This window comes from Anomalospiza imberbis, chromosome 3 (assembly GCF_031753505.1).
Source record: "Anomalospiza imberbis isolate Cuckoo-Finch-1a 21T00152 chromosome 3, ASM3175350v1, whole genome shotgun sequence".
Lineage (NCBI taxonomy): Eukaryota > Metazoa > Chordata > Aves > Passeriformes > Viduidae > Anomalospiza > Anomalospiza imberbis.
This window is the reverse complement of record NC_089683.1, coordinates 105,041,985-105,059,308: the sequence shown is the minus strand read 5'-3', so window position 1 is coordinate 105,059,308 and position 17,324 is coordinate 105,041,985. Positions and strand designations below refer to the sequence as shown.

The window sequence follows — 17,324 nt, the reverse complement described above, 5'->3', positions numbered from 1 at the left end:
AAGCTGAGGTAGCCCTTTTCTCCTCTCATGCAGCTTCCAATTAATTTCCAGTGTTGTTTTAATCAGTGTGAACAAAAGGCTCTTTGTCCCAGTCCCCCAGCAGCCTGGGCGCAGGGAATGGAAAGAGCAGCGATCTTTAAGAATGCTGCTGAACAAGGGCAGCCAGCTTAGGAGAAGAATCCTCTCTTGTCCAACCAGTGACCAGCAGGTTGCTCCATTTTTAGACTGTTTGCCTGTTCTTCTCCCCCACTCAGGAGGAGGCTGGGTTACTCCCAGGAATGTGCCCGACCCAACACAAATAGCAGCTGGTGGGAATCCTGGGAATGCTGTGCTTCCCCAGGATTATTTCCTCTGCTGACCCCTGAGCACCTTGTGACCACAGGCTGTGTGCTGCCCATTCCCAGGGTGAAGTGATCAATCCACTTTCTCTTTGGTGCTGGAGCATCTGGATGCTTCCTGCAGGGTGATGGGGACATTGCCACTGAATCACACCTGGATTTAAGCCCAGGCCAGGCTCAGTTTTGTCTGGCAAGATTTGAAACACGATTTTTGAAAACCTCCACTGCATGGAGCCAAAACCAGCTCCCACTGGAGTATTTGTAAACTGGAGCCTCCAGAAAAACCACAGAGCACTTCCCCCAGCCTAGGAAGCACTCAGAGACATGGATTTGATCTTTGTTCTGTGTTGTGCAAGAGCTTGGCATAGAAGCTGAGTTCCTGGGGCATCACCTGTCTTGCCTAGCAGAGCTGGGATAACTCAATGGGACAGTGTCTTCCTCCTGCTGTAGCCCATTGCCCGGGTTAATGGGTTCATTCTGTCTGCTCTGGGCCACCAGGCAGAAGTGCCACCCCCAGCCTTTCATCCCACCCCTTTTCTGGGAGTTCTGGGGCCAGGCAGAGTGCACTGGATGAGACAGCAAGCGCTTCCCGAATCCAAACTGCATTTGCCAGGAGGCAGAAATTGCTGTCTCTCCCCTTCAAACCTTACTGGGCACTCGGGAGCACATTGCCAAACCCTTCTGGTGTGTTTGTAAAATTTACCTGCTAGTTTCTGAAGGTTGGATGTGCCTGGAGGGTGTGGAGGGGTCTGACGTGACCACGGAGCAGAAACCTGAACAGAAAGGGGAGGAGGCAACAACAGTGGAAGCAAAAATATTTCAGGATTGGAAGCGTGCCAAGAGAACTGTTTGCAGGAAACATTTCAGTTCCGGCAAGGTGTAGGAAGATTTTTTCCTTCCCCCTTCAGTTAATGACCTTGCATTGGTGCGAGGTGGGGCCGGGGTCCTGCTCTGTCCCATCCCGGCTGGCAGTGGGATGCACAAAGCCGCCGCAGCCTCGGGCGGTGCCAGGGGCTCGTCGGGCTGGGGCAGTGGCGCAGTGCCAGCCCAGGCCGGTTCCTGTGCTTACGTCCCGCGGGCGTGTCCCTTAAATCCCGCACGGGAGCGGCACGGGACAGGCAAGCGCCAGCGGAGCCGAGCGGAGCGGTGTCAGCGGAGGAGAGATGGCCTCGGTGGGTCCCTCTGCAGCCTCCACGCAGCCCGCCCTGCCCTCCGGACCCGCCGTCTTCAAAACCATCCCCTACGCCTTCATCCTGCCGGAGATCGTGAGTATGCCTCGCTCTGCTGCCTCATGGAACCCACTCCTGGCTAAAGTCCCCTGAAACCATCCTGAAGGCATCGTTACTGGGAAGTGACATCTTGTCTTGGAGCTTATGCTGAATGCACAGAGTATTCCTGATGGGGTTTTTAGGAACAGCTTGAGGACAAGGTACACTCAGCTCCATCACAGCCTCTGTGAGGGTCACTGGCTGCCATGGGGCTGGGAGAGGCTGAAGAGCTGCTGGCTTCTCCAGGGCAGACTAGCAGCTCTTGTTATCATGAAGCAGCTCTTGTTAGCTTGTAGAAATGGCTTGAAAATCAAGGGAATTTTGCTCTCTGTATCAAGTCCTTCCAGGGGTTGGAGGCAATTGGGCGTCTGGTAACGTGTGATGACATTCCGTGATTCTTTCAATTGCTTCTGGGTCCAGAGGGCATCCAGTGGGACCGGCCAAGATTGCAGCTGGTGTACTTTGTCATGGTGTACAGGGCTGGCAACCCACACACCCTGTGCTCGACAGGCACAATCCCTGCCCATGGCGGGCTCAGCTCCCCACTGCAGTTCCAGGGGTTTCACCCACCACAGCTGGGATGGCACAGGGAGGCACGGGCTCATCCCGATAACTCCGTCGGCTTTTTGTAGTCAGTAAATATTTTGGGTGGATCGCTCCAGGCTGGTGGTGCATGGAGCTGAGAGGAGACTTCCTTGTGCTGTGACTCCAAGCCCCAGAGATTAATGAACAGGCAGGGCTGGGTTGAGGCAACTGCTCACTTTTCCCAGATAAAAGCATATTTTCTGGCTTCTCCACCAAATCTCTCGGGGTGAGACATTTCCTTGTGTGGAAGGCAGCAGCAAACCCTTCCCTTTTGTGTGAACACTCATTTCCCATGAATTTTCAGGGAAACCGGTGCCAACTTGCTTGCTTGTTTCCCAGAGCACCTTGCTTTCCCAGCAAGGGAAAGATGCAGGGGTTCCGCTGGCTGCTGCGGCCGGCCCAGGAGGGAGGCGAGGAGGGAACTAGGGAGGAAAAGAGCTTTTCCTCATCTCACACTCATCAGAGGCGCCTGATTGTCCCTGGCAGCTCTGTGGGACCTGGGTGTGGATCCTCGTCGCTGCTACCTCCGTCTCCTTGCCGTTGCTGCAGGGATGGGTGATGTACGTGTCCCTCACCTCCTGCCTCATCTCCCTGCTGCTCCTCTTAAGCTACCTCCTCGGCTTCCACAGGAACAGCGAGAACTGGAAAGTGCTGGTAAGGAGGGGATGGAACATGGGAGATGTTAGCAGCAGCAACGTGGGTGCAGGACTGCCATGGCTGGTGACCCACCAACCCTTTCTTCCTTTTACCTTGACTGGAAAGTCCAGGGGAGCTCTGCTGTGAAACCACTGCCTGGGAGGGTTTGGTCCCAGGCCTATCCAGGCACCTGTCCCCCTTTGGAGCACTCACAGGTGCCTTGTTTTGCAGGACAGTTTGTACCATGGCACCACGGCTATTCTGTACATGAGCGCTGCTGTCCTGCAGGCCAACGCGACCATCAACTCTGAATCTGGCGTCAATGTGCCACTCAACTACCAACTCAACAGCGCCGCATCGGTGAGTTCACCCTGCCGGGGCAGGACGCACAGTTACCCTTGGAAAGGCAACAGCACGTGCTAAAGCCACAGCAGAGCCACCCCAAGCCCCACAGTGCCAACTGAGCAGAGCTTCAGCTCCTCAGCTCTGTGGGTTGTGCAGCTAGTGTTGGCTTCTCAGGGTCCACCAGTTCACGGACAGCCTGACATGGCTGGATGCTGGGAAAAGCTGAGGCTTTGCCTCTCCTTTGAGGCTGGAGGGAGCTCTGCGCTGGGAGGCTTCCCCATGCCGAGAACACTGGGAGGAGACGGGGTTTGACTCTGCCAGCTGACCCTTTCCTCTTCTTCCTCTCATGCAGTTCTTTGCCTTCCTCACGACTTTCCTGTACATCCTCCACGCCTTCAGCATCTACTACCAGTGATCCTGGCAGCACCAGATTCACCTTTTCAGGACGAGGGCTTTCCCAGTGTGAGAGTCCCAAGGTGTCTCTGCCCCAGCCCTGTCACCAGGCCTCAGGAACAGCAAGTTCCTTTTGCACTTCATCACAGGAGGGATTTTGCTGGCACACGGTGGTTTGCCTGTGGGACATTTCTTGCCTTGCCTGGGGGAGGAACTTGCAAGGGGAGGGACTGGGCGCAAGCCCCAAGCCTCCAATATCGACATTCTGCCAAATATTGACAACCATGGGAAGAGAGAAAAAAAAAATCACTGTTCCTTCAGCAAACAATCTCCTTTCTTATGTAATTTACCTTTCTCTGGTTCAGCTCCATCCCTCCCCAACAGAAGTTCATAACAATGATACAACGTTCCTTGACTTTCAGATGGTTTCATTTGGTAAATGCTATATTTGGAATAAAGTGTCAATGCACAGATTTTGACTACTCCGTAAGCTGTGTTCACTGAAAAAGCTCATTTTACTTCCCAAAAGTTAGAAAAGAAACAGAAAATGTTCACTTAGCTACAAGAGATTTTAAACAAGCAAATCATAGAACCCCTAGGAAATTTCTAGATGTAGTACAAAAATACAGTGTGAAAAGAATGATTACATGGGAGGAGAACAGACATTAACAGCAGTTCTCCTCCTGTGTCTCCTGATTCCCATTACAAAACCTGCAGCTGTGGAGTCCAGGCACTGGCACCACCGTCACGGAGCACTGGTGTTACTGCTGTCCCTCTTCTGTATCCTCAGCCTCGGAGTGACTGGAAGGAGCTCCCTCCTCTCCCTGCTCCAGGCAATCCTGCAGCTCTGGGATACTGTTGGCTCGCAGCACATCCAGGTAGAGCAGGTAGTCCTGGAGGCAGGCTGGCAGCGGCAATTCCCGGATCACCCGCTCTGAGCGCAGGCGCTCGCTCCCCAGCAGGGTCCGGATCTCCAGGCGGCACAGATGGGACAGGGAAGGAAGGAAGGCTGGAAAATGAAATCCTAAGTCAAACACAAAGCAGCTCTTACTACACCAATATATTTACTAATAAAAAAGGAAATAAAGACAGAACTTAATCTGAATTTCCCCAAATAACTCCCATTTTTTTAAACTCCAAAAACATCCTCATTAGCTTCAAACATTCTAAAGGAAATATTATTAAATGACATTATCACTTGGACAACTTAAAAATTATTACAGACCCTTTTAAAGAAGAATTTTCTTTGAAAGGAATCATTAACAAAGACACCTAAGTGCAGTTTTTCAGTCACATAACACATGACCTGCTTTTCTGAAGGCTGAACTATGAAAAATTCCTGCACAACCAATTGAATCTTTTTGGCTGGTCACATTTTGATTATGTTTGATTTTTATGGTTTGTATTTAATTATTGTCCAATGCTTACAAAACAGGACAGATGCTTCACTGGAAATACAAATCAAATTAGAAAAACAAAACATAATTAAGTCATACTGTCATCTTCTCCTAAATCTCCCCACCTACAGCCTGGAAGCTGGACACAAGGAGACATTATTTTCCTGCCTGTATTCCTTACCAAAATGGCTCTTGGAAGTCCAAGTGAACTTCTCTTTGTATTGGGAAAGGTGCTGCTCCACAATTGGAGGAAGTCTGCTCCAATTCATGAACTCCAGGACGAAATTAAGGACATCCTCACTCATGGAGAAAATCCTGCGTAACAAAAACTCCTCTAAAATACCTTTTAAAAGTATTTATAGATTACAGAATAAAAGACCAGAAAGCATCACGTGATACAGAACAGTGAGATTCAGTAAGTCACTGAGTTGAAACTTGTAGTGTGTTTACTACAGCCTGCAGAAAATACAAATATTTCATAACTCTAAGTTTAATCCTGTAGTGCCCAATTATATATAAAACATCACCAAGCTGTTGTTTATGTGTGGAAAAACTTCAATAATAATAATACTAATAAAAATTTAAAAATCTGACTGGAATTTTTGCCACATTGTGTTAAACAAAACAGTCTCAAAGTGCATCCGTTTCCTCTCCTCCCAGCCTTGGCCCAGCTTTACTTCCCATTTGTTTCCCATCCCTCCTGACCTATTTCTCCAATTGAAATTTCTTCTTACTATGGCTGTATTAAAGTATTGCACACACAGTTTGCAGCTAAATTTGGGGGTTAAGTAGAGATGTTCGATATAAATTTGGGAAGTGATGCTTTATTGCTACCCTAGAGAAAGGCGATTTCCAGTCTGGCTTTCTTCCTAAATAAAACTGTTTCACTGCCTCCAGACATGACGTGTGAACGATTTATTTCAGACTTTCCACAACCCCTCCCGTTCCTGATGGTGGCAAGTGATTATCAAGGGCCATCCTGTAGCAGCTTTGCACATTAGCATGAGATGTTTAAGTAAATAAAGACAAGGCTCCCTGCTTTACCAGAACCTGCGCATGAAATTCACGGGGTTGAAGCCAGCCAGGAGCAGGCAGGGCAGCCATTCCTTGTATTCCTTCTGCACTGTGCTGCTGTAGAGGATGAAGTCCGTTAATTCCTCCTCCGAGGGCAGGGAACAGCCGAACCTCAGGAAGCGCCGGAACAGAGCAAATTTCTTATGGCACAGGCAGTGTGCCAAGTTGATCCCACGCAAGGTGATGCCATATTTCAGAAGGACATCAATGAACTGATAATACCTGTGAGTGGGAGGAGGAACAGGGCATCCCATGAGCTTTCCCTCAGAAAGCACCTACCACTTTTTACATCTGTCTGCAATAAAACATTTCAAAATGTTTTCATTAAAATCCTTTTATCATTACCCACTGCAACCAAGTAATAGGGTAAGGACTGAGACTATGACTGGTGTTGCCATTCAGTGATTAAAGGGAACATTACTCCACAGAAGTGGTGACATGTGTTACCTGCCTCATTCACAGAGCAATCACCTGCTCTGCATCATTTCCTAAATTATTTATTATAAAGCAACATCAGGACAGAAAGGGAAAAAATGGTGTCCAAGGATTTTTAAAGGCATCTTCCTAGGAGCAGGCCACAAACTAAATTCACTACTAACAAACCTCATTAATTTAAATGGCAGCCATAAATAAATTATAAATATGCCATAAATAAATTTCAATCCATGTACAAAGAAATAATCTGTTAAAATCTGAGAGGATTCAAAAGCCGTTTTTGAAGATGTTTTCCTTAGTGAAGCACATGAGTCACAGTCCAGGACTTCACATTAATATTCCCAAGGAAATGGGAATAATGAGGAGTGTCTGCAAAGGGGGAACACACTAGAATTCTGGAAAAATATTAGATGACAGACAGCAGTTGAGGGAAGAAGGCAGGAAACCTTTAAGGTAAGTTAATTAAAGCAAATATGGTTATGATTATGAATAATTTCAAAATATAAGAGGTTTGCTTACTGCTTTTGGAAGATCATGCACATGGGGGACCTGCAGCCAAAGTCCAGGCACTCCTGAGCATCTGGGCTGAAGCCCTGTTTGAGCAGCATTTCCAGGCACTCCCCGTCCCCGCCATACAGCGCGGAATACACGGGGCTCACTTTGCCCTCGCCCTTGTCACAGATCCGGTCAGTGACTGGAATCAGCAGCTCCAGTATCCTGCAGATGTTTAAAACCACTGTTTTCTGATCTTATTGCAATGATTAATCTTCAACACACAGCCATTTTTTCACAGGGTCATTGCAGCTTTGGAAGAAAATAGTGTTTTTTCACTCTTGAATTTGCAGCTTTATAATTCCATACACAGACCCTCGGCAAATGTTGTGCTTTGGGATGGATTTGGGCTGGAAAGAAGTATTTTAAACCAAACCAGGGACAGCTACTTCCTATTACCCAGAAACTCTTTTTACAGCAACAGAACACCACTGCACATTAAATCCCAAATCCAAGGAAGTTTGGAAGCAAACTGTAAATGTAATGAAATTAATTCTTAGTTCTGTGAAACAGAAGAATCATTCTGTTTACAGAGAATGTAAACACACCCCAGGCCACATCACATTAGTGACAAAAACCAGTTCCTTTGCTGCTGGAACTTAATGATGTTGCATAAGAGTTGCAGTGATGTATCATCATTTATATATTTAAGTGCTGTCTGCGTGTGAATCATGGAGCTCCTGAGAGATCCTTCTCCCCAGTGGTCTACTCCCAAAACTTCCTTCCACTCTTGGCTTGCTGCCGTGGAACTGACTTGTATATCTGAAATTGGGCAAAGCTACAAATGCATCTCTGGAAAGATTAACGAAACTCTTTTTGTGGCTTTGATTCTTCTGGCTGGTCCAGCCTATTCAATATTTGCATATAATTACTTCTGCTACTTAATACAGAATTCTAATTAGCAGCTGTTCAAGTCATGTATAATGTATAACACGGTTATTTGCGTTTTAAAATGGAAAAGTAAAATGGCTATGGAGTGAACTGATACCTGGTTCAGCACCGTGGAAAACCCTCTAAATTCCTTAGGCTATGGATCACATCCAGGTTAGACACTGAATTAAAAATCATATAATCATAGAATGGTTGAGGTTGGAGAGGATCTTCAAGGTGATGCAGTTCTACCCTCTGCAATGGGCAGGGACACTTCCACTATCCCAAGCTGCTCCAAGCCCCATGCAACTTGGCCTGGAACACTTCCAGGGACGGCACAGCCACAGCTTCTCTGGGCAACCTGTGCCAGGGCCTCACCACCCTCACAGGGAAGCATTTTTCCTTAATATTTCATCTAAACCTACTCCTTGTCAGTGTGCAAGAAACTACTAAGAGACATTTGAAACACAGAAATAATCAGAACTTCTAAACTACAGATCAGTTTGAACACTCAGTTTTCTCCCTTTATAGGGCTGAACTTCCTCCTTTGGGGATTAGATTTGTGTGACCAGGATCTTCTGTCTGAATGCCTCTGCAACCACCTACTTTGCATGGCCCATCTCAGCTGCTGCATGAATGGGTAACTGCCAGTTATCCTCGTTGCAGTAGAGGTTTGGGTCTGCCCCTGCAGTCAGCAGCAGCTTCACACATTCCAGGTGTCCCTCCTGTGCGGCAATCAGCAGGGGAGTGGCCCTGTCCTTGGCCTGGCAGTTGACATCTGCACCTGACACAAAACAAAACCAAAGTCACATCCATCAGTCATTATCTTTCACAGGGTGGCTTCAAATTCGGCAAGTTTTCCTCAGCAATAAGGAAATAAAACCTCTAACATTTGAAATGACGAAGTGCAAGATCAGAGCTACAACTGCATTTAGTGGGAGTTGCTGGAAGCGTGGCCAGGGAAATGAAGGATCGTGGTTACCGTGGGACAGAAGCAGCCGCAGACTCTCCAGCTGGCCATACTGAGCAGCCACAAACAGAGGGGTAATTCCAAAGTCATCACGACAGTCCTTGCTGGCCCCTTTCTCCAGGAGCATTTGCATTATCTCAGTGGAACCCTGAAATAAAAGTTTTTATTCTCAACCAGCAGGAAAACGAGGAAATTACACAACCCGTTTTCCCCCACATGCTCCAGATGGAAATAATAAAACCCAAAATATATTCGATATTCTGAAGATGCGCTTAAAAATTAATGGTAAAATAAATTAGGCAAGTTCAAATTTATCATTTTTGCTCATTTGCATGATAAAGTCACTTGTATGTGCTAGAACCATTAAGCCAACATATTTTTAAGTACAAGCTTATGACTGCTAGAGTAGGTTAAGAAAAATTACCTGACAAAAATGCAATCATTATTAAATAAATAATTATCCCCCAGAATACAACAGGTACACCAAAATTACATTATGTGCTCACAGTTTACCTGAAAGGAAGCTTGGTGCAAAGAATTCCATCCAGACCAAGAATGAGAACCTTCAATATTTGCTCCGTGTTGGAGCAGGAACGTGACAACCTCTGCATGTTTATTTTCAACAGCTTCCATAGAACAGTCATAAAAAAAATCATATTGAAGAATTTTAAAAAGAAATAATTTAAGTATTTGGATTTAAAAGCTCAAAAGGTCTCACCACCAACTTACTGAAACAATAATCACAATTCCTTTAAATTTGCCCATTATATACTTTCTTGCCTTTTATATTTAGATCCCCAAAGCAGTGCTGGGGAATGGAAATGATGCCAAAATTCCCCCAAACTTGGAAAAGACTTGGTACTAAAGGTAACATGGCATGCATGATGTCTGGGTAGAGAGGCAAGTAAACCAATAAACATATTTAATCTGATTATTTAGATCCTCAGGATTCACCGTAACAGAATCAATTAAGCATTCAATTAAGTCAAACATAAGTCATAGAAAAAAATGCTAAAACAATGGACCTTAACTGTCAAACTAGTAATGTCAAAAATAAGTCTTTTTACATAAAGAATTAGAGAGGAATTATAAAAATCAGAAAGGCTTTGAAACAGCCTCACACAGATGTAATCCTGAATCTCCTAAAGTTTTTCTGTGTTTGATGCAGAAAACCGGTGTGCTTTTACAATTTTGTTTTAAAACACTGTCTGAAGCAGATTTACCCATAAACAAAAGGTTATTTCCAGACCTACTCCATCTCTCAGTCTAAAGCCTGGTATTTAGGGCTACAAAAAGATGCAACATGGCAGGCAAGTTAGAAACTCTGGTGAGTTTAAACTCGGAGAAACTTGAGTTTTAACTGGTGAGTTCAAACTCTGGGATTTGAGGAAAGCTCATGTCACCTAGGAAGAGTGGAGTGGTGGCAGATTCGGTGGTGACATTGTCGAGGTCAGCCCCAGCTTCCAGAAGAACTCGGAGACATTCCACAGAGCCATGACGGGCCGAGAGGTGCAGAGCACACATCCCTTCAAACGTCCTCGAGTGGATGTAGTCTTCGGCTGGAGCTGCAGAGGAGCATAATGAGGGGAAAAAAGGGATATTTGGCAGTGAATTACACAATACAATCATTTTAAGAAAATAACAGAGTTATTTGAGACATGTGGCCTATGGAACACCCATGGATATGCTTTTTATCACCTCAAGTATCACCCATGAATTGCAATGTGTCAACTTCTAGTTACCGCAGTTGGGAAACCACACAGAAAATCCCCAAACAAGAATAGAATAAATCTATGTAACTTGTATTTTCTATGACAGAGTAATTTAGCAGAAAACCACACTATTTCCCATTAGGTTTTCCTCACCTGTATCGATGAGCAGTTTCAGGCACTCACTGGAATTGTGCGCTGCTGCTTCGTGGATGGGCAACCACCTCCTGTTGTCCGGGACATCGACGCTGTATCCCCGATTAATCAATTCCCTCAGTATCTCAACATTTCCTTCTCTGGCCGCAAGGCCCACGGCCGAGCACCGGTCGGAATAGGCTTCCGTGAAATCCATCCTGGCGTGGATCTCTGCAGGAGGAGGAAAGGAGTAGAGGAGACAAAAAAAGAGATATGTGTGTTGGTACAATATAGATATGAGGGGGGTTTTGTTTGTTTTGCAGGGGATTTGGTTTGGTTTGTAGGGAGATGGTGGCTTGGGGGGCTTAGCGGGAGGTGGCTGTTTTGGTGGGTTGGGGAAGGTCGTTTGTGGGTTTTGAGGGGAGATGGTTGTGGGGTTTGAGGTGAGCTGGTTGTGTTTGGAAGGTGTTTGGGGATTTAAGGCGAGGTTGCGTTGGAGGAGAGATGGCTGTTTATGGGGCTAAGGGGTGGTTGTGGGGTTTGAGGGCAGAGGTGGTTGGGGGTTTTGGGGCGAGGTGATTGCTTGGGGGGATGTGGTTGTTTGTAGGACTGGGCGGCGAGGCAGGTGCGTGAGGGAGGTCGTTTGTGTTTTTGGGATGGGGTCGCTGCTCGGTTTTGGGGGATACAGTCGTTTGTGGGGTTGGAGGAGGCTGTCCGGGCCGATGAACGGCTCCCTGGGAGCCGCCACAGCGCCGGTCCCTGCGAGGCTCCCGGCCGTAGCGGGGCCGCCCCGCCGGCGCTCGGGGCCGCGGCCGCCGCCTTCGCCCAGGGCCGCCCTGCGGCTCTGCGCAGGCCCCGCCGGGCCGGGCCGCCATGTGGGTGTTCGGCTACGGCTCCCTCATCTGGAAGGTGGATTTCCCCTACCAGGAGAAGCTGGTGGGGCGCGTCCGCGGCTACAGCCGGCGCTTCTGGCAGGGCAGCACCGACCACCGCGGGGTGCCGGGCAAGGTGAGCCGGGGCCGGGGGGAGCGCGGCCGCCGCGTCGGGCCCGGGCTCGGGCCCTGCCCCGCGGCCGGAGCTGCCCGCAAGGGCTGCAGAGAAACCCAGAACAACACAACGCGCTTTAAAGAGGGCTCAGAAATGCCCACATTTGTCATTCAGGGCGTTAAATACCCTCGGTGAGGGGCGGGTGTCAGGCTGTGCACAGGGAATAGGAAAAGCCGGAATTACTGATCCAAGTAACCCCCGGCTGTATTTTAACTTATTTTACTCCCAGGTGAAAATACATGGATTACGAAATACTTGAAGTTCTAAAATTCTTCACCGTTTCTAAAATTTTCACCGTTTGGAAAAGGAGGGAAAAAAAAACCAGCGAGAAAAACTAAAATTTCAAGTGAGCCTTCCCAGTGTCATGTGTTTTTAAGCCACAGGGGTGAGGATAAGGTATATAACCTGCACCCAGGTAACTCCACTGTAAACCTGGAGCAGCTTTGACAGAGAAAAAGCATCAGGATTATTTTATAGAACACATCTGGCTTCGTGGAAGGTTCCATGCAGATGTAAACAACATTTGCTAGAACCTCAAACACCATAAAAAAACTTGCACAGAGCTCAAAGAACACAGCTTGAGCCACCACTGACACATAAAAGAACATAATGAAGAAAAAACCAGTTCTTACAAATATACAGCAAATTACTTGTTAGCTGTATTTTAAAAATATCTTCAGAGGATTATTCCCAGTAGTACAAACAGTACTTAATTCCTCTGATCAGAAAGTATTTAGTAATTTGTTTCTTAATGTTTGTTTTGCATAGTTCCCGGCAAGACAAGGACTCTGCAAGCAAATACAAAGTATCTTGCCCTTCCTTAGGCAAACACATCCTTCTTCCATCACACAACCCACCTGAACATGAAGTTCTCCTCAGTACTGCCCTTCATATTAAATTGAATTAGATTTAAATGAAATTTAGCGAATTTAGGCTACAGTTACAGACATTCCTAGCAAGAACAAGAAAGTTGATTTCCATCCACCACAGAATGTCTCTTTAATCCATAATTCACAAAAATCTTTGTGACCCATTGCGAGTGCACAAGTCAGAGAACTATCAGTGATTATGGAAAAACCATTCCAAAAGGAACACCAAAGTTATCTTTGATGTATCATGGGAACAGACTCATTTCTCCTCAGGAAATAGGAGTCATTTAGTGTTCATGTAGCTTTATTGCCTTCTTTTATCAGTCAGATCAGGAATAAATTGCTCATGCTGGGAGAGAACTAATTTAATGCCAAAAGCAGCAATTTAAAACTGCAGATGTAGTTCAACATAGGGTTTTATGTTTTAAAGCTTTATACAACAAACTTCAACTATTTTATTTCCACTATTTACAAACTGGCTTCTTACTTTTTCCTACAATAATTAACTTACTGGGGAAAACAAGCCATTTGGAAGGTATAAGGTATCCTTTCTCTGTCCAGTGAGGCTCCAAGGGCTCCTTGAGGATAGTTTTACATTAATGAAACTCTTAATTCACTGTTATTGTATTGTTGATTAACTGTCATTGTTTAAATTGCAGTAGAATTGAGTCTGGACAACACAAGTAAAGCAAGGACATTCAAACCCTCCCAATTTCTGACTGCCTTTAATTTTTGTGTCACAGGCACTGTCCACCCAGAATTTAACATGTTGTTTATTTTATCTAATACACATCAAAAGCTACTCTCCAAAAATACTTACACTGGATCTGGACATTACTGGAATTGTACTGGATTAGTTCTCTGAGCATTTCATTCCTGTTCCTTGTTTTTTTCTCGTTTTGGTTTGGTTTTGCTCATGATTTAGGGCAAAAGCCTCTCACTGAATGATGATTTCGTCTTTTAAATTTTAGCCTGGAAGAGTTGTGACCCTGGTTGAAGATGCTGAGGTACAGTACTGTTGTACAGAATGTCCTGTTGCATTTCCACTCATTAATTTTTGCTTTTTTACGAGCAGATAACTGTCTTATCTTTAGGGAAAAGTTCTCTCAGTGTTTCCCAGAGTAACACCAATGGCTCTTGATTGTTTCAGATAATCAATATGAACTGGAAGTAGTTTGGGTCTGTTATTACCACAGGGATATTTTAAAGTATATTCTGGAATAGTCACTTTGGCTATCCAGTTGTGAGATGTAGAATTTAATAGAAAGATATATCAAACATACATGATTTGATATCAACATTGAATGATAAATGTAATTGCTTTAGTATCAGCTTCACAAGGTTTGACCAGATTGTGAAAGTATCTCAGCACACCACACCAGTTCAGATGGGTAACAGGTGTAGGTGACCCTCAGGTCCTTGCCAGACTGTTGCTAAACAGAAGGGACCTGATCAAAACTCCTTCAAATTCAGCATTATTTACATTTGTCATTTTCAGACAGAAATTTTATGAGGTCAGGGAGAAACTCTGTGTCCTTTTCACCAGCGCCTTAGTGGCCTGTACCAAGGCTATTTACTACTCCAAATATTAACAAAACAAGAAATTGCTCTGTTGGGAAAACCTCAGCATTAGCAGAAAGAGGATGATCAATCTGTGTGATCAGTGTTTTCACTGATAATTGCCTGAATAAAGCAGCCCTTTTACTTTGGGACTCTTACAAAGAGTGCAAAAAGCAGCAGAAGGGCAGAAAATCAGTTTACCGAAAGTTTTGCCCAAATGCAATGATTTCTGAGTATCCTTTTGCCCAACTCTCCTCGGCCAGGGGTGCGTGTGGGGCGTTGCCTACAGATTACCAGCTGGGAAGGAAGGAGAAGTGAAGGCCTACCTGGATTTCCGGGAAAAGGGCGGCTACAGGACCACCACGGTCATCTTCTACCCGAAGGACACGTCGGTGCAGCCCTTCGACGTGCTGCTGTACATCGGCACCCGCGACAACCCCAACTACCTGGGCCCCGCGCCGCTCGAGGACATCGCGCGCCAGATCCTGGGCGCTGCTGGGCCTAGCGGCAGGAACACGGAATACCTGTTTGAGCTGGCCAACTCCATCAGGAACCTGGTGCCAGAGGATGTGGATGAGCACCTCTTCTCCTTAGAGACACTGGTCAAGGAGCTCTTGAACAAGCACCAAAATCTCAACTGTCTATAAAGTAACCTCTCAACAGCCTGGTTCTGTCTTCAGAGGAGGGGGTTTGTCAGCCATGGGTGTGTGGCAGGGAGGAATGCGCCTCTGTATTGTGCTATCCTAATTAATACTGCATATCTTAATTAATGCTGCATTCAGAATAGGAGTTGGTTGCTTAAAACAAAACTGCCAAAATCAATGCTTCAGGAGTCCAGAGAAAGGCGAGCAACGAAAGTGTTCTACGTTTGAATTTGGTATCTCAGCTTTTCACCCAAAGACTATACCTCAAGACAACCACCTAAACGTCTCTTTGTGTTTTATTATTATTTCAGGTTTAAAATAAATCTTTAGAATATTTTTGAGGTCAAAATCAGCATGCAGAGACAAGTTCCCTAGATTTAAGTAATAGTTTGTTCTGATCCTGGACCACGGTGCAGGAATTTTAAGTGGTTGGCCTAAATTGTGTAGTAGAACATTTATATCAACATTCAACTCCTCTGAAATAAAGTTACACCACTGAATTAGTCATCTCACCCTTTACATGTTAATTTATCCTTAAATGCAGAGGATAAACCACTTTATTGTAAAGGAAGTCATTCCTTCCCTTGGCTGCTGATGTCAAGCCCTGAAAACCAAAGCTCTGGGTACTCTGACTCAAACAAGCCATAACCTACCAGTGCCTCGTTTTAATTTTTAATCCTAATATAAAGACTAACCCCAAAATTTTAAAATTAACTAAGATCATGACTTGAAGTCAGAACACATCAAGAAGAGAAACTCTCATCTTTGTTACTTCAGGTGCTGTTGTGGCCCCCATCTCTTTGAAAATCCCAGCTGCAAGGATAGATTTTAGTTTCAGGGATTCACCAACAGAAGGTAACTAAGGAAGGAACCCTCTCTTCAGTAACCTTAGGGGTGTGTATGGACATCCCAAAGGGTTGGGAGGCCCCCAGTTTAGGCCAGTAGGGTTCCTGATGCAATCCGTCCCAACATGGACTTGTCTTGCTCCCCAAAACTCTTTATTTTTATTAACTTTTAACCAAGTATATTTTTATATTTTAATATAAAAGGTCCCGTTTCAAACACCATGCAACATCCTGTTTTCCCATCCAGGGAATGTGTCGCAGCCTGGAAACCTGGATTACGCATCATTAATTGCAAAAAAATTGTGTTTTTTCCCTAAAAAGGTTGACCCTTTCTGTTCTTTACATCTTCCTGGTTTATATTTGTAAAGGTAAAAGTGTGCAATGGCACTCTCTTTCTCGAAAATTCTTTTTAGATTTAAAAATTCTTTCCTCAAAGACTTATCCTTGTTCCTTAAAACAGGGCAGGGGATGCTTGTGCTCAGTAAGGATCCAGAACCATCAGGGCTGATTCCACCTTTAAAATATCGATTATTTAAGTACTGTGACTGTGTAGCTCCACACTCTCTATCTTTGTCTCCAAGACTTTCTCGGTTCATTTGCTTCCCAAATGCATAAACCACTGCAATAATACACATTCCCGTGTACGACTTCAGTGCAATAAAAATGCATTACAATGACTAATGGGGTTGGAATTTTCCAGAAATGTTATGTTTAAAGTGTGTCTACGTGAGGGTGGGACATCAAGGTGTGTGTTCATTGCACCACACTGTAAAATTGCTGCTGGGACCGAGAATGACAAAGAACACACAGGGGTACTATAAACCTAATTAATTAGGAATTAATTAAAGCATGAAAACTATAAATACGTACATTTGTTCTTGCTGTGTGGGATTAAGGCCCCCAGCTTTGGTCCCTACCAAAAGCCTCCCAGATCCGATATCTCAAAAATTTTAGGCCACTTAGGCTTCATTTTTTTTTTTCTGACTGGTTAACTGAATCTCTATTGATGCAAATATAGATTTTAGATCTGTAGGCTTCACTACACAACCACGCACACAAAGCCACTGCTAAACCTGTTCTCAAACAGTGTTTAGGGAAACACAGGCACATCCGTGACTATTAACAGAAGATAATGCAGAGAGGAGGGAGAGGGAAATCCAGACTTATGGGTTGGAGTCCATCATCTCCCAGGTATTTTCCAACCAGAATAACTCCAAGGCTTGGTAATAAGGGGATTCTGTGTAGCATGGCCAATTAATTTCCTGTCTTTCCTTAAATTATTTATCTGCTCCATGTTTCCCATGGATCAGATGGGACTGACCTAACCTGCTCTGATGTGAAGACTGCTGGCCCCCCTGGATTCTCATGTGTATAGATATACACACAGAGGTGTATAGAGAGGAGCCCTTGAAGTGCTCTTTTACACTCATAACCTCATACCTGTTGGTTATGTTTAACCCTTAGTGCTCACACTGATGACCAAAGTTAATTACTCGCATCCCGTTCCCCCCCTCCTCTTACTCGCCCCCATTTTACCCCTCCCTCACTCCCCACCGCACCCCCTCCCCCACTCATTCCCTCTCCTCACTCCCACTTCTCCCTCACACTCCTCATTCAAATTCCTCACTCCCTCACACTTCTACTCACTCACT

General features: G+C 45.4%; 3 protein-coding genes across 4 annotated transcripts; 2 read left to right on the top strand and 1 right to left on the bottom strand.

Moving 5' to 3' along the window:
• The first annotated feature begins 1,041 nt into the window (after positions 1-1,041).
• MALL (mal, T cell differentiation protein like) lies at positions 1,042-4,038 on the top strand. Its single transcript, XM_068186262.1, has 4 exons — positions 1,042-1,603; positions 2,678-2,845; positions 3,059-3,187; positions 3,525-4,038. Exons 1-4 carry the CDS (start codon positions 1,502-1,504, stop codon positions 3,585-3,587), a joined length of 462 nt encoding a protein of 153 aa, XP_068042363.1. The 5' UTR covers positions 1,042-1,501; the 3' UTR covers positions 3,588-4,038.
• Positions 4,039-4,057: 19 nt separating this feature from the next.
• On the bottom strand, positions 4,058-14,645 carry ASB3 (ankyrin repeat and SOCS box containing 3). Of its 2 annotated transcripts, none has more exons than XM_068186253.1 (10): positions 14,510-14,645; positions 10,729-10,938; positions 10,267-10,428; positions 9,377-9,489; positions 8,876-9,011; positions 8,500-8,677; positions 6,991-7,188; positions 6,007-6,258; positions 5,144-5,277; positions 4,058-4,574 (listed from the first exon to the last, which is right to left on the bottom strand). In XM_068186253.1, the coding sequence occupies exons 2-10, from the start codon at positions 10,922-10,924 to the stop codon at positions 4,327-4,329; spliced, it is 1,617 nt and encodes a 538-aa protein (XP_068042354.1). In that variant the 5' UTR covers positions 10,925-10,938; positions 14,510-14,645; the 3' UTR covers positions 4,058-4,326. The 2 variants fall into 2 exon arrangements, with proteins under 2 accessions (XP_068042354.1, XP_068042355.1); XM_068186254.1 differs by having other exon boundaries at positions 6,013-6,258.
• On the top strand, positions 11,513-16,349 carry CHAC2 (ChaC glutathione specific gamma-glutamylcyclotransferase 2). Its single transcript, XM_068186260.1, has 3 exons — positions 11,513-11,715; positions 13,595-13,630; positions 14,447-16,349. Exons 1-3 carry the CDS (start codon positions 11,581-11,583, stop codon positions 14,828-14,830), a joined length of 555 nt encoding a protein of 184 aa, XP_068042361.1. The 5' UTR covers positions 11,513-11,580; the 3' UTR covers positions 14,831-16,349.
• Positions 16,350-17,324: the final 975 nt, after the last annotated feature.

What these genes read in the sequence shown, in the direction of transcription:
- CHAC2 (XM_068186260.1), top strand. Translation starts at nt 11,581, where the DNA reads ATGTGGGTGTTCGGCTACGGCTCCCTCATCTGGAAGGTGGATTTCCCC. An exon ending in ACCGCGGGGTGCCGGGCAAG is followed by an intron (nt 11,716 to 13,594) that starts GTGAGCCGGGGC and finishes TTTAAATTTTAG; the next exon opens with CCTGGAAGAGTTGTGACCCT. An exon ending in CCCTGGTTGAAGATGCTGAG is followed by an intron (nt 13,631 to 14,446) that starts GTACAGTACTGT and finishes CTCCTCGGCCAG; the next exon opens with GGGTGCGTGTGGGGCGTTGC.
- ASB3 (XM_068186253.1), bottom strand. Translation starts at nt 10,924, where the DNA reads ATGGATTTCACGGAAGCCTATTCCGACCGGTGCTCGGCCGTGGGCCTT. An exon ending in TGCACCAAGCTTCCTTTCAG is followed by an intron (nt 9,012 to 9,376) that starts GTAAACTGTGAG and finishes CTTTTATTTCAG; the next exon opens with GGTTCCACTGAGATAATGCA. An exon ending in GACTTCCAAGAGCCATTTTG is followed by an intron (nt 4,575 to 5,143) that starts GTAAGGAATACA and finishes TTCATTTTCCAG; the next exon opens with CCTTCCTTCCTTCCCTGTCC.
- MALL (XM_068186262.1), top strand. Translation starts at nt 1,502, where the DNA reads ATGGCCTCGGTGGGTCCCTCTGCAGCCTCCACGCAGCCCGCCCTGCCC. An exon ending in CCTTCATCCTGCCGGAGATC is followed by an intron (nt 1,604 to 2,677) that starts GTGAGTATGCCT and finishes TGTCCCTGGCAG; the next exon opens with CTCTGTGGGACCTGGGTGTG. An exon ending in GCGAGAACTGGAAAGTGCTG is followed by an intron (nt 2,846 to 3,058) that starts GTAAGGAGGGGA and finishes CTTGTTTTGCAG; the next exon opens with GACAGTTTGTACCATGGCAC.